We start from the raw sequence: 14,807 nt of genomic DNA on the forward strand, positions 1-14,807 counted from the left end.
GTGTGGTGAGTCTATGGGTCTCTGTGTGGTGAGTCTGTGGGTCTCTGTGTGGTGAGTCTGTGGGTCTCTGTGTGGCGAGTCTGTGGGTCTCTGTGTGGTGAGTCTATGGGTCTCTGTGTGGTGAGTCTGTGGGTCTCTGTGTGGCGAGTCTGTGGGTCTCTGTGTGGTGAGTCTGTGGGTCTCTGTGTGGTAAGTCTATGGGTCTCCGTGTGGTGAGTCTATGGGTCTCCGTGTGGTAAGTCTATGGGTCTCCGTGTGGTGAGTCTATGGGTCTCTGTGTGGTAAGTCTGTGGGTCTCTGTGTGGTGAGTCTGTGGCTCTCTGTGTGGTGAGTCTGTGGGTCTCTGTGTGGTGAGTCTATGGGTCTCTGTGTGGTGAGTCTGTGGGTATTTAACAGCTGAGTAGACAATGAACCGATTTGATATTTCCATGTTTTTTTACATCGCATCAGCCACGCACAGTCCTGTAACGCCACCGAAGCACAGAATGCAATTAAAAGTTACAAAAAGTAATCCGATTATAATTTACGACAAACTACATCAATTACACTTGGTACAAAGTAATCCGATTACAAGTTCGCGTTCGGGGCAGCAAAAAACACTTGGCACATAGTAATCCGATTACAAATTACAGCGCAAGACCACAATTACATGTTGCCTAAAGTAATCCGATTACAAGTGAGCGCGTTTGACTTCGCGAGGCACCGAGTACACCATTGAATATCGGCCGGCTTTCCACAGTGTACACGTTTCGAACTGAATATTTAACGACTTTTAATGTTTATATGACGTCACTCGTGACGATGTGTGGGTTTGGTGGAGATTTGAGTTAAAATTATTTTATACCAATCACGTCTTTGCCTTGTCGTGTTGGTTGGGTGATGCGAGTGGGTGGGTGATGCGAGTGGGTGGGGAAGTGGGTGGGTGGTGAGTGGGTGGGGAAGTGGGTGACTGGGTGGGTGAGGATGTGGTGAATGGGTGAGTGGGTGGGTGAGTAGGTGGGTGAGTGAGTGGGTGTATTGGTGAGTGAGTGGGTGGGTGAGTGACTGAGTGGGTTAGTGGGTAAGTGAGTGGGTGAGTGAGTGAGTGGGTGAGTGAGTGGGTGGGTGAGTGAGTGCGTGAGTGAGTGCGTGAGTGAGTGAGTGGGTCAGTGAGTGTGTGAGTGAGTGAGTGGGTGGGTGAGTAGGTGGGTGGGTGAGTGGGTCGGCGAGTAGGTGGGTGGGTGAGTAGGGTGGGTGAGTGGGTGGGTGAGTGAGTGGATAGGTGGGTGAGTGGGTGGGTGGGTGAGTGAGTGGGTGAGTGAGTGAGTGGGTGAGTGAGTGGGTGAGTGAGTGAGTGGGTAGGTGAGTGAGTGGGTGAGTGAGTGGGTGACTGAGTGGGTAGGTGGGTGAGTGAGTGAGTAGGTGAGTGAGTGAGTAGGTGAGTGAGTGAGTAGGTGAGTGAGTGAGTAGGTGAGTGAGTGGGTGAGTAGGTGAGTAGGTGAGTAGGTGAGTGAGTGAGTAGGTGAGTGAGTAGGTGAGTGAGTGAGTGAGTAGGTGAGTGGGTGAGTGAGTGAGTAAGTGGGTGAGTGAGTGAGTGGGTGAGTGAGTAGGTGAGTAAGTGGGTGAGTGAGTGAGTAAGTGGGTGAGTGAGTAGGTGAGTGAGTGAGTGGGTGAGTAGGTGAGTGAGTGAGTGAGTAGGTGAGTGAGTGGGTGAGTGAGTGAGTAAGTGGTTGAGTGAGTAGGTGAGTAGGTGAGTGGGTAGGTGAGTGAGTGGGTGAGTGAGTAGGTGAGTGAGTGAGTAGGTGAGTGAGTGAGTAGGTGAGTGAGTGAGTAGGTGAGTGAGTGAGTAGGTGAGCGAGTAGGTGAGTGAGTGAGTAAGTGGGTGAGTGGGTAGGTGAGTAGGTGAGTGGGTAGGTGAGTCTGTGTGCGAGTTTTCTGTGTGAACTTCTGTATCAAGCCGGCAGGAATTGGAGCAGGAAGTGCTCCTGAATCATCAGCGCTGCGAGGATGTGGTGAATGGGTGAGTGGGTGGGTGAGTAGGTGGGTGGGTGAGTGAGTGGGTAGGTGAGTAGGTGGGTGGGTGAGTGAGTGGGTAGGTGAGTGAGTGAGTAGGTGGGTGGGTGAGTAGGTAGGTGAGTGAGTGAGTAGGTGGATGAGTGAGTAGGTGAGTGAGTGAGTGAGTAGGTGAGTGAGTGAGTAGGTGGGTGGGTGAGTGAGTGGGTAGGTGAGTGAGTGAGTAGGTGGGTGAGTGAGTAGGTGAGTGAGTGAGTGAGTAGGTGAGTGGGTGAGTAGGTGGGTGGGTGATTGAGTGAGTGGGTAGGTGAGTGAGTGAGTAGGTGGGTGGGTGAGTGAGTGGGTAGGTGAGTGAGTGAGTAGGTGAGTGGGTGAGTGGGTGAAGTTCTGTATCAAGCCGGCAGGAATTGGAGCAGGCAGTGCTCCTGATTCATCAGCGCTGCGAGCCACTCGCAACGCGCTATTTCATGTCGCTATTTCATTATGTCGCTATTTCATTATACCTGATGATGATTGCTTGTGTTGCAATCGAAACGTCGTATTCTATTATTTAATTTTTATTTTATCTTTAGACGTGACTTAACCGAAAGAACCAAATAATAATTCCTGCAGTCACGAAAGTTCTAAAATTAAGATTGAACCACTTCTACGGGGAAGTTTTAAGCGTATCTTTTTTCTCTCTCTCTGGCGACTTGTTTTCTCTGCCTGTGTCCTCTTTAGAATGTTCACACTTAAATTCTAACTTAGCAATCTTTGAAATACGTAATCAACCAGGCTATGCGTTAATTGTGTGTTGACCGACCCTCTGTGTTGTATTACATTACATTTCGATATTTTACTAGGTTATTTAATTTTAGTGTGTCTTTCTCCTGATTTTCAGGCTTGCTTGCCGTGTCATCGTACTCGCAGCACCACGTCTGTTGACCACTCATTGATATGCTAATTTTTTCTCTAACCCCCCTCCCTCTCTCTGCCTCCGCCCCCCCCTCTGTCTATTTAAGGCCACCCCACAGAGACGATCACCCCTCTCTGTTACCTGTGTTGCTCTCGCTATGTATCTTGGTGATATCTGTCTGCTAATATGTCTGTCTATAGTTTTCTGGTTAGATTTTATGTCGCTATTTCATTATACCTGATGATGATTGCTTGTGTTGCAATCGAAACGTCGTATTCTATTATTTAATTTTTATTTTATCTTTAGACGTGACTTAACCGAAAGAACCAAATAATAATTCCTGCACTCACGAAAGTTCTAAAATTAAGATCGATCCACTTGTCAAGAATTGGCGACGTTTCTGGCAACGACCCTTCGTCAGGGCACGTGACGTGATTTTAATTGATTTTAACAACACCGCTGCCTCAAGGAAATAATCGTGCGTGCTATGACGAAGGGTCATTGCACGAAACGTCGGCTGTTATATAGGGGCCGTCAATAAATGACGTCATGCGATTTTGGACGTCACACGGCGTCACAAAAAGTCAGACCCCCCCCCCCCTCAAATATGACGTCACAAAGCTCTGCCCCCCCCCCCCCAAATATAAAACTCGCTTCAAATCGCTTTAAACTGTTGTCATTGTAGGGCGTAGTTAATGTGGCGCTGCACTCTGATGTTGTAGGAGACAACATTTATTACAAAGGAGGCGTTGTAAAGCTGAAATGAACTTGAACATATTCAACGTCTAACTAAAACTGCAGATGTTCAGAATTTTTAATATTGAAATGATCTTATAATTATAAAATATTTAAAGTAATTATAACTATTAAAAAAAAGACTTGAAACTTTGTAGTAGAACGAGGCAAATTGTAGAGTACAATGATACTGGTAGGAACGAAGTGAACCAGCCTACAATAGATTATATCGTCCGTCCGTCCGATGTCCGATTAGGTGTAGCAACATTGCCCCCTACTGCAAACACTTGGCAGGACCCTACAAAAACCTTTACACTCAGTGACGCTTTCCTGGCTAAACAAGTGTAACATTCCCTTATAATTCCCTGAGAGAGTTTTCAATTAAAACATTTAAATACAAAATTAACTCACAGCGGCCTAAAGCCTACAGCTAGGCCTAAAGCATAGAACTAGGCCTCAAACTCTCCCTTCGTATCGTACCCCCGCGTGTGTGAAAGGGAGTTAATGTTTAACAATGTTACATTCCCTGATGTTTTTAAATAGAAACATTTAAATTTAAAAATTTTACATTAATAATTAAAACATTTAAATACAAAATTAACTCACAGCGGCCTAAAGCCTACAGCTAGGCCTAAAGCCTAGAACTAGGCCTCAAACTCTCCCTTCGTATCGTACCCCCGCTATTTCATTTTATTAGAGCCATTCATTTGTTCGTTCCTAGCAGCCCACCCCGCAGGGGGACCTGTTAACAATCACATTCATTCCACAGAATGAAAAGCCCTCGTTGAATCATTAGAATCAAAATGTTTAATGACAATTATTTTAAAAAATGTTAAACATTCAAGCTTCTCCATTCTCCCATGGAGAACCAAATTTGCTCCTTCATGGAATAATGAAAGGTGACCTTAGTAAATCAAAATAATCAAATAGTTAATCATGAAAATGTATCATAATTAGTGTTAAATTTCGATTTAAAGCTTTCGTGACTGCAGCGATTAATCTTCTTGGTTCTTTCGGTAAAGTCACGTAGAAGGGAAATAATAAAATAAAAAAAATTAAACAGAATAAAATATTATATCATTTTATTGGTTTATTTTTTATTCACGTAGAATGGAAATACAAAAAATAAAACAGAATAAAATATTATATAATTTTATTGTTGAATTTTTTTATTATTTTATTATTTCCATTCTACGTGAATAAAAAATAAAACATAAATGTTTATTTTTCTTTTATTCTGTTTTATTTTATTTTATTATTTCCATTCTACGTGAATAAAAATTAAAACATAATAAAATAAAATAATTCTTTTATTGGTTTATTTTCTTATTTCCATTCTACGTGACTTTACCGAAAGAACCAAGAAGATGAATCCCTGCAGTCACGAAAGCTTCAAATCGAGACGTCCATTTTACTTTGATGTCTCAACAGCGTCACGTGTTCATGATTATTAATGAGGGGGGCTGGTCGACGCGGAGTGACGTCACGCGCGTTACACACTGACATTCTTGGGTAAAGAGTCAATTATAATAAGGGGGTTATTCTAGTTTCTATAATGGTATCGCCCTATACAATTCAACAGCATTGGTCTTCAGACCCCTTCCGCGCACCCCTCCCCCCCACGTGTAACCCGTAATGGTTTGCTCCACACCGCGGGAAACTCTGCAATTTTTATCAAATTGCCATTGGCTCGACCAATATAGCCAAGAGGGGGTAGGGGGGTGTTCGTATATTCGCTTGGTTTCGTCCCTTAGAAGTCAACGGCATTTTGATACAAACACCCTTCTGCTTAAAAGCCGCATTGGTTTAGTCCACGTCGCGGCAAACCCCGGCTGTGCGAATGTTTATCAAATGTCCATCCGCCCCGGACTGTACCATGTGGACAAATTCAGTCAACGGTGGGGGCGTGGTGGTGAGTGGAGGGGGGGAATTCTTCAAATTAGATGGTTTCGTCCTAATTTCCAATAGGATTAGGATCCACCCCCCCCCATACTCCTCACGCACTCCCCTCGACGCAAATGGTTTGGTCTCCCCCCTCCCCAACCAACGTGGCGTGTTGACAAAAAAATGCCCCAAAATGCGAGTGGAAGCGAAGAGGTGAATAATTAAATAACTCTCGAGGCGTAGTTCGCGATAAACCCAAACTTTAGCAATCGCATCGCCACGATTTTAAGTTTTTGGCGATAATTTAACAAAATAATTAAACGAAATTACGACCCCAGGTCGGGGTTTATTTTGTCGCTTGCTCGATCCACTGCTGGATTAAGGCATCGCCTCCTCCATCTCTCCACACGCGTCTGGTGATGTAATTTTAAACATTTTTTAAAGGTTTTTTAAAATGTAAATATAAACTTAGCGATGTAAAGGTACACCCACGTGTAAATAAAATACCTTTAATCGTACGTAAATATGTAATCGTAATTTAATTGTATACATTGCAGTGTGAACAGCGTTCATTGGCTACTGTTCGTGGCGTTATAATACCGATTTTAAAAGCCGATTTTATTTACAAGATTATGAACTGCACAGTAATCTGTAAACATAATGTGTTGTACATTAGTGGAAGGAATATATATAGAAGTTGATTTTAGCGGGTAACATATCAAAGGCTTATAATAGCATTGCATTGAAGCGAATATAATATTATATTTAGACACATTTAACTCCAAATAGGATTATAATATCCACTTACCATCGCACATAGCAAACTATTATTCAAATACCGGTATTAATATCACTCTTATATTGTACGAACTGTAGATGTTATTACGTTACCAGCGTAACGATTGCGGATTGTAATTTACGACCTATAAGCTGGGTTAACGATTTACGTTGCGAGATTAACATTCACTATCATAGCTTGCATGTGGCAATCGTTACATGGCAACGGGTTATCGTTATAAATGTTTAAAATCTACGCATTTAGAATCTAAACATTTCAATTCGACAGTTTAGACGGACTCCCCCAATACTTGGTGTTCAACTCTAAAACCCGATATATCAATCCGATAAACATAATTAACACGGGCACTTAGTTTGTAATTAAAACTAATCGTGTTATTTTAAAGACGTAATAACTGACGGAAGACGACAAACACAAATCTAAATCCTTAAAATAAAAAAATCTCCTCAGAAATTAAAAAAAAAGTCTCCGCCCACTTGAACCCAAATGTGGGGCCCTGGCGGGGCCGGGCCCCCCTCCCTCGCCTGCTCGACCCCGCCGCCCCGGGGCCGCCCTCCCGGGCATGACTCCTATCCCGGCTGGGTCCAGCGAGGCTACGTCCACCTTATGACTGCGAACGAACACTCGATCCAGGCGCTGTCATGGCGCAAACTCTACCTCAGCCGCGCCAAACTCAAGGCGTCTTCCCGCACGTCGGCGCTGCTCTCCGGCTTCGCCATGGTGAATAGATTCCCCGACGTTTCGTAGCCTCCCCTCACTTAATGAGAACCAACACCGACCCACCCCGGACGCCCCCCCCCCTACCCTCCACCCCTCGTGTTTTGCGGCAGGCCGCTCAGGCAAGAGCGTAGGCATCGTAGCGGCCTTTACTGCGCATCCCACGGGAGTTTTTTCTCTTAATCTCTTTGAGGTTGGACCACAATCTTCGCCGCTTTGCGAGTTACTGAAAGTGTCACTTGATCGTCGGCGGCGGCGGTGATTTTGTAACTTTTAAAGCCGTAAAATAAAAATAAAACATCCCCAGCAAACTGTCGATAAGTGTCGCAGCTGAGTTGGGTTACTCCGCTTTATCGCCCACGGGAGTCGTGATGATGGTGATGATGGTGGTGGTTTGATATCCATCTCTCGGCCAGTAGCGGTGGTTACCTGAACCGGACCTGGGCCTCTTCTCCCCTAGGTCCACTCAGCGTCAGACGAGTGACCTGGCTGCGATGTGTGGTGGTTAAACATCGCTCGCACTGCGGAGAGACAAAGGCGGCCGGGCGTGGTGCCGGCCACCCCTCCACCCCTCTGTGTGTAGCCACAGCGCCGGTAGCCTTCATAGGCGCTGCTGCTGCTGCTACTAACAGCACTTGCCCCTACAGTCTGTTGAAGCCTAACCCACTCCACCCTGTACCCCTCACCCTGTACCCCTCACCCTGACCCCCTCACCCTGACCCCTCACCTTGTACCCTGTACCCTCACCCTGACCCGCTCACCCTCACCACCCTCACCACCCTCACCACCCTCACCCTGTACCCTCACCACCTTCACCACCCTCACCACCCTCACCCTGTACCCCTCACCCTGACCCCCTCACCACCCTCACCCTGTACCCTCACCCTCACCACCCTCACCACCCTCACCCTGTACCCTCACCCTCACCACCCTCACCCTGTACCCTCACCCTCACCACCCTCACCACCCTCACCCTGTACCCTCACCACCCTCACCCTGTACCCCTCACCCTCACCACCCTCACCACCCTCACCCTGTACCCTCACCACCCTCACCCTGTACCCCTCACCCTGACCCCCTCACCACCCTCACCCTGTACCCTCACCACCCCTCACCCTGTACCCCTCACCCTGACCCCCTCACCACCCTCACCCTGTACCCTCACCACCCTCACCCTGACCCCCTCACCACCCTCACCCTGTACCCTCACCACCCTCACCCTGACCCCCTCACCACCCTCACCTTGTACCCCTCACCTTGAACCCCTCACCACCCTCACCCTGTACCCTCACCCTCACCACCCTCACCCTGTACCCTCACCACCCTCACCCTGTACCCCTCACCCTGACCCCCTCACCACCCTCACCCTGTACCCTCACCCTCACCACCCTCACCCTGTACCCTCACCACCCTCACCCTGTACCCTCACCCTCACCACCCTCACCACCCTCACCCTGTACCCTCACCACCCTCACCCTGTACCCTCACCACCCAGGTGGCGATGGTGGAGGTACAGCTGGACGTGGGACACGTGTACCCTCACTACCCTCACCCTGTACCCTCACCACCCTCACCACCCTCACCACCCTCACTACCACCCTCACCCTGTACCCTCACCACCCAGGTGGCGATGGTGGAGGTACAGCTAGACGTGGGACACGTGTACCCTCACTACCACCCTCACCCTGTACCCTCACCACCCTCACTACCACCCTCACCCTGTACCCTCACCACCCAGGTGGCGATGGTGGAGGTGCAGCTAGACGTGGGACACGTGTACCCTCAACATTCTCACCCTGTACCCTCACCACCCTCACTACCACCCTCACCCTGTACCCTCACCACCCAGGTGGCGATGGTGGAGGTGCAGCTAGACGTGGGACACGTGTACCCGCGGGGGCTGCTGGTGGCGTTCTCCGTGTGCACCACGGTGCTGGTGGCGGTGCACCTGTTTGCGCTGCTCATCAGCACGTGCATCCTGCCCAACCTGGAGGCGGTGAGCAACGTGCACAACCTGCACGCCGTGGACGAGAGCCCGCACGAGCGCATGCACGGCTACATCGAGCTCGCCTGGGCCTTCAGCACCGTCATCGGCACGCTGCTCTTCCTCGCTGAGGTGAGGGGGGGTGACACGGACGGAAGCTCCGTCGTCGGTCCCAGACTCGCTCGGTTAACCACCACCTCACTCGCACGCTCGCTCGCACGCCCCGCTCGCACGCTCGCCCCGCTCACTCGCCCACTCGCTCTTCCACTCGCCCACCCACTCGCTCGCCCACTCACTTGCCCACTCACCCACTCGCTCACCCACTCACTTGCCCACTCACCCACTCGCTCTCCCACTCGCCCACCCACTTGCTCGCCCACTCACTTGCCCACTCACCCACTCGCCCGCCCACTCGCCCGCCCACTCGCCCACCCACTCGCCCGCCCACTCGCTCACCCACCCACTCGCTCTCCCGCTCTCCCCTCCCCGCAGGTCGTTCTCCTCTGCTGGGTGAAGTTCCTCCCCCTGGGCGCCGCTCAGCGACCTCAGCAGCAGCTGCCGCCACCGCCGCATCCACCACCACATCCACCGCCACCGCATCCACCTCCGCTGTCGCCCGTGTCGCCCCCCGCTCACCCCGACCACGACCACCACCTCACCCCCCCCACGCCTCCCCTCGTCATCTCGCCGCCGCTCTACCCCGGCGCTGGAGGAGGCAGCGACGAGGGGAGAGACGCGGCCTTGGCCGCCACGGCCGTGATGGCCCCCGTGGGGCTGCTGTTCGTGCTCTTTGCGGCCCACTTCTACCGCTCGCTGGTCGGGCACAAGACGGAGCGTCACCGGCACGAGATCGAGGAGCTGAGCCGGCTGCGTAACGAGCTCGACGGTGGTGGAGGTGGTGGAGGTGGTGGAGGTGACGGAGGAGGAGGTGGAGGAGGAGGTGGAGAGACCGGAGTGACCGCTGGCAGTCACCGGATACGCGACGATGATTACGACGACGACGACGATGACGGTGGTGGTGGTGGTGGGGGTGGTGGTGGTGGTGGTGGGGGTGGTGGTGGGGGTGGTGGTGGTAATGGATACTGTGACGGGGTGCAGGGAGGTCGGATTGGAGGCAAGGGCGGTGGCTATGGAGGGGGGGTCGTCTGAGGTGGAGCTGACGGAGGAGGTGGAGGTGGTGGAGGAGGTGGAGGAGGTGGAGGAGGTGGTGGAGGTGCAGTAGAGACACGGGTGACTGATGGCTGTCACTAGATACGCGACGATTATGATGATGGTGCTGGTGGTGATGGGAGTGATGCATCTGTGTCTCTGTGTGTCTGTGTGAGTCTGTGTGTGAGTCTGTGTGTCTCTGTGTGAGTCTCTGTGTGTGTCTGTGTGAGTCTGTGTGTCTCTCTGTCTCTGTGTGTGTCTCTGTGTGTGTCTCTGTGTGTGTCTCTGTGTGTGTCTGTGTCTCTGTGTGTGTCTCTGTGTGTGTCTCTGTGTCTCTGTGTGTGTCTCTGTGTCTCTGTGTGTGTCTCTGTGTGTGTCTCTGTGTGTGTCTCTGTGTGTGTCTCTGTGTGTCTCTGTGTGTGTCTCTGTGTGTGTCTCTGTGTGTGTCTCTGTGTGTGTCTCTGTGTGTGTCTCTGTGGATGTCTCTGTGTGTCTCTGTGTGTGTCTCTCTGTCTCTGTGTGTGTCTCTGTGTGTGTCTCTGTGTGTGTCTCTGTGTGTGTCTCTGTGTGTGTCTCTGTGAGTCTCTGTGTGTGTCTCTGTGTGTGTCTCTGTGTGTGTCTCTGTGTGTGTCTCTGTGTGTCTCTGTGTGTGTCTCTGTGTGTGTCTCTGTGTGTGTCTCTGTGTGTGTCTCTGTGTGTGTCTCTGTGTGTGTCTCTGTGTGTGTCTCTGTGAGTCTCTGTGTGTGTCTCTGTGTGTGTCTCTGTGTGTGTCTCTGTGTGTGTCTCTGTGTGTCTCTGTGTGTGTCTCTGTGTGTGTCTCTGTGTGTGTATCTGTGTGTGTCTCTGTGTGTGTCTCTGTGTGTGTCTCTGTGTGTGTCTCTGTGAGTCTGTACACCCCCTTGGCCAGGCCAGTGCCGTCCCCCTCGGCTGAGACTGCAGCCGGCTGGCGGAGTGGATGCACCGAACCCTCCCCTGAGTTGACTTCAAACGATATGCCAATGATATGCTACTCGTATGCTAATGTTACATAGATACCGGCGGTACGAACAAAGACGACAGTGTTGGGGGTCCCAGTCAGCATCGCCACTGGGGAGACACGGGGCGGTCACGGTGCTGCCACCCACCCCCTCGTGTGTGCCGTGCTAACAGCACTTGCCCCTACAGCACCGTGAGGGCTACCTGGGCCGGGGGGAGGACCTTTGTCTTTTGTGTGATGAAATTGCTTTTAAGTTTGCCGCGGGTGGAGCGGCGGCGCTGCGGTTAGCGCCACGCCGCCGACCCGGCGACCCGAACCGGTCGTGGGCCTCTCCTAGGTCGACTCGGCCTCAACCGAGTAGCTGCGAACATCGCCGGCACCGGGGAAGACAAAGGCGGCCGGGCGCGGTGCTGGCCACCCCCCCACCCCCCCCCCCCCTCGGTGTGAGCCACGATGCTCCAGCGGTGTTGGAGGTGGCACTGCTGGGACTTGGGGGCCCCTTTGTCTTTGTGCGCCTTGCCCCCCCCCCGCCCCCCCCCCCCACTTTGAATGGTTGTGGATGTGGAGGAGCGGCAGGCGAGGCCAGGGGGGGGGGCTGGCGGCGAGGGGGGCGCCGCTGTGGGGACGCTGACGCTGACGCCGGCCGGGGGCCTTGGTCGGTGTGGGGGCCACGCGGTGGTGGGGCCTTGGTCAGTGTGGAGGCCACGTGTGGGGCCTGAGTCGGGGGCCACGCGTGGGGCCTTGGTCGGTGCGGGGCCTAGTTGGTGTGGAGGCCACGCGGTGGGGCCTGAGTCGGGGGCCACGCGTGGGGCCTTGGTCGGTGCGGGGCCTAGTTGGTGTGGAGGCCACGCGTGGGGCCTTGGTCGGTGCGGGGCCTAGTTGGTGTGGAGGCCACGCGGTGGGGCCTTGGTCGGTGCGGGGCCTAGTTGGTGTGGAGGCCACGCGTGGGGCCTTGGTCGGTGCGGGGCCTAGTTGGTGTGGGGGCCACGCGGTGGGTCCTTGGTCGGTGCGGGGCCTAGTTGGTGTGGGGGCCACACGGTGGGGCCTTGGTCGGTGCGGGGCCTTGGTCGTCGTGCTCCGTGGAGCGCTGGCGGTAATAACACTCCCCGTCGACTCTGCTCTCAACTTTGTGCGTTCTGTTATTGTGAGTGAGGGGTGAGGGTGAGTGGGGTGAGGGGTGAGAGTGAGTGAGGGTGAGTGTGAGTGGGAGTGAGGGTGAGTGTGAGGGTGAGTGGGAGTGAGGGTGAGTGTGAGGGTGAGTGGGGTGAGTGAGTGGGGTGAGGGTGAGTGAGGGTGAGTGGGGTGAGAGTGAGGGTGAGTGGGGGGTGAGTGGGGTGAGTGGTTGGGGTGAGAGTGAGTGTGAGTGGGGTGAGGGGTGAGTGAGTGAGTGAGTGTGAGTGGGGTTAGGGGTGAGTGTGAGTGGGGTTAGGGGTGAGTGAGGGTGAGTGGGGTTAGGGGTGAGTGAGAGTGGGTGAGTGAGGTTAGGGGTGAGAGTGAGGGTGAGTGGGGTTAGGGGTGAGTGTGAGGGTGAGTGAGGGTGAGTGTGAGGGTGAGTGAGTTGAGTGGCGATCTCGACACCGCTGGTAGCGGTCATCGGCAAGACCACTCGGCCACACATCCGTACCGCATCAGCTCCATCTCCTCTCTCGCGTGTGCCACTCACTCGCCAACTCACCCACTCGCTGACCTGCCCGCCCACCCACTCACCCACCCACTCACCCACCAGTGCCATCTCTCTAGGCTGTGCCACTCACCCAGTCACCCACTCACTCTGTCACCCACCCACTCACCCCCCCACTCACTGACCTGCCCACTCACCCACCCACTCACCCACCAGCGCCATCTAGGCTGTGCCACCCACCCACTCGCTCACCCACCCACTCACTGACCTGCCCACCCACTCGCTCACCCACCCACCCACTCGCCCACCCACTCGCTCACCCACTCACCCACCCACTCGCTCACCCACCCACTCGCTGACCTACCCACCCACTCGCTCACCCACCCACTCACTCACCCACTCGCTCACCTACCCACTCACTGACCTACCCACCCACTCACTCACCCACCAACTCACCCACCAGCGCCATCTCTCTAGGCTGTGCCACTCGCTCACCCACTCATTAACCTGCCCACTCACTCACCCACTCACTCACCCACCCACTCACCCATCCAGTCGCCCACCCACTCGCTGACCTGCCCACCCACCCACTCACCCACCCACTCACTCGCTCACCCACTCGCTCACCCACCCACTCACCCACTAACTCACCCACCCACTCGCTCACCCCACTCACCCACCCACTCACCCACCCACTCACTCACCCAGTCACCCACCCAGGTACCCACCCACTCGCTGACCTGCCCACCCACTCGCTCACCCACCCACTCACTCACCCACTCACTCATCCACTCACCCACACACTCACCCACCCACTCACTCACCCACTCGCTCACCCACCCACTCACTGACCTGCCCACCCACTCACCCACCCACTCACCCACCAGCGCCATCTCTCTAGGCTGTGCCACTCACTCGCTCACCCACTCACTGACCTGCCCACTCACCCACCCACTCACCCACCCAGTCACCCACTCGCTGACCTGCCCACCCACTCACTCGCTCACCCACCTACTCACTGAACTGGCACTCACCCACTCACTCGGTCACCCACCCACTCACCCACTAACTCACCCACCCGCTCACCCACTCGCTCACCCACTCACCCACACACTCACCCACCCAGTCACCCACCCACCCACTCACTCACCCAGTCACCCACCCACTCACTCACTGACCTGCCCACCCACCCACTCACTCGCTCACCCACCTACTCACTGAACTGGCACTCACCCACTCACTCGGTCACCCACCCACTCACCTACTAACTCACCCACCCGCTCACCCACTCGCTCACCCACTCACCCACCCAGTCACCCACCCACCCACTCACTCACCCAGTCACCCACTCACTCACTGACTTGCCCTTTCACTCACACACTCACCCACCCAGTCACCCACTCACTCACTGACCTGCCCACTCACTCACCCACTCTCCAGAACCCACAAGGATCTGAGGCCTCTACAATGACAGAGACTGGATCCAGATCTCGAGGGATCTGTGCGCTAACCGCTGCACCACCGCTCCACTCTGTCAGTGGGAGGGGGGCGGGGTTTGTGTTGACCAATGGGAGACGCCGGCTCATGCCGGGCGGCAAAGCAGTGGCGAATGAGAGCGACGTGCTGATTGGTTTAGGAAAATAAAGGGGCGTTCCCAATGTTAGAGCCCGCCCCCCGTGTTTACACATTGAGCCAATAGCAAAGCTCGTCTCATCCGGGGCTCTAAAAATCCAGCCAATAGAAACGCGCGTTTCGTCGCGTCTCGATAAATTCCAGCCAATGGGAGGGCGCCTCTCGTCGCGGCGGAAAAAGGCGGGAAAGCGAGAAGATGGAGGAGGCGGTGGCGAAGTTGGAGGCGATGGTGAGAGAGTGGGGGGGAGAGAGAGTGGGGAGAGTGAGGAGAGAGAGTGGGGGGGAGAGAGTGGGGAGTGAGGGGAGAGTGGTGGGGGGAGAGTGAGGGGAGAGTGGGGGGGAGTGTGGGGAGAGTGGTGGGGGGAGTGTGGGGAGAGTGGTGGGGGGAGTGTGGGAAGAGTGGTGGGGAGAGTGGTGGGGAGA

General features: G+C 53.8%; 1 protein-coding gene across 1 annotated transcript; it reads left to right on the forward strand.

Moving 5' to 3' along the window:
- The first annotated feature begins 5,683 nt into the window (after positions 1 to 5,683).
- LOC144955585 (calcium release-activated calcium channel protein 1-like) lies at positions 5,684 to 12,249 on the forward strand. Its single transcript, XM_078885761.1, has 3 exons — positions 5,684 to 7,025; positions 8,872 to 9,138; positions 9,499 to 12,249. The coding sequence occupies exons 1-3, from the start codon at positions 6,792 to 6,794 to the stop codon at positions 10,153 to 10,155; spliced, it is 1,158 nt and encodes a 385-aa protein (XP_078741887.1). The 5' UTR covers positions 5,684 to 6,791; the 3' UTR covers positions 10,156 to 12,249.
- Positions 12,250 to 14,807: the final 2,558 nt, after the last annotated feature.

This window comes from Lampetra fluviatilis, unplaced genomic scaffold (genome assembly GCF_964198595.1).
Source record: "Lampetra fluviatilis unplaced genomic scaffold, kcLamFluv1.1 SCAFFOLD_345, whole genome shotgun sequence".
In the NCBI taxonomy this organism is placed as follows: Eukaryota; Metazoa; Chordata; class Hyperoartia; order Petromyzontiformes; family Petromyzontidae; genus Lampetra; species Lampetra fluviatilis.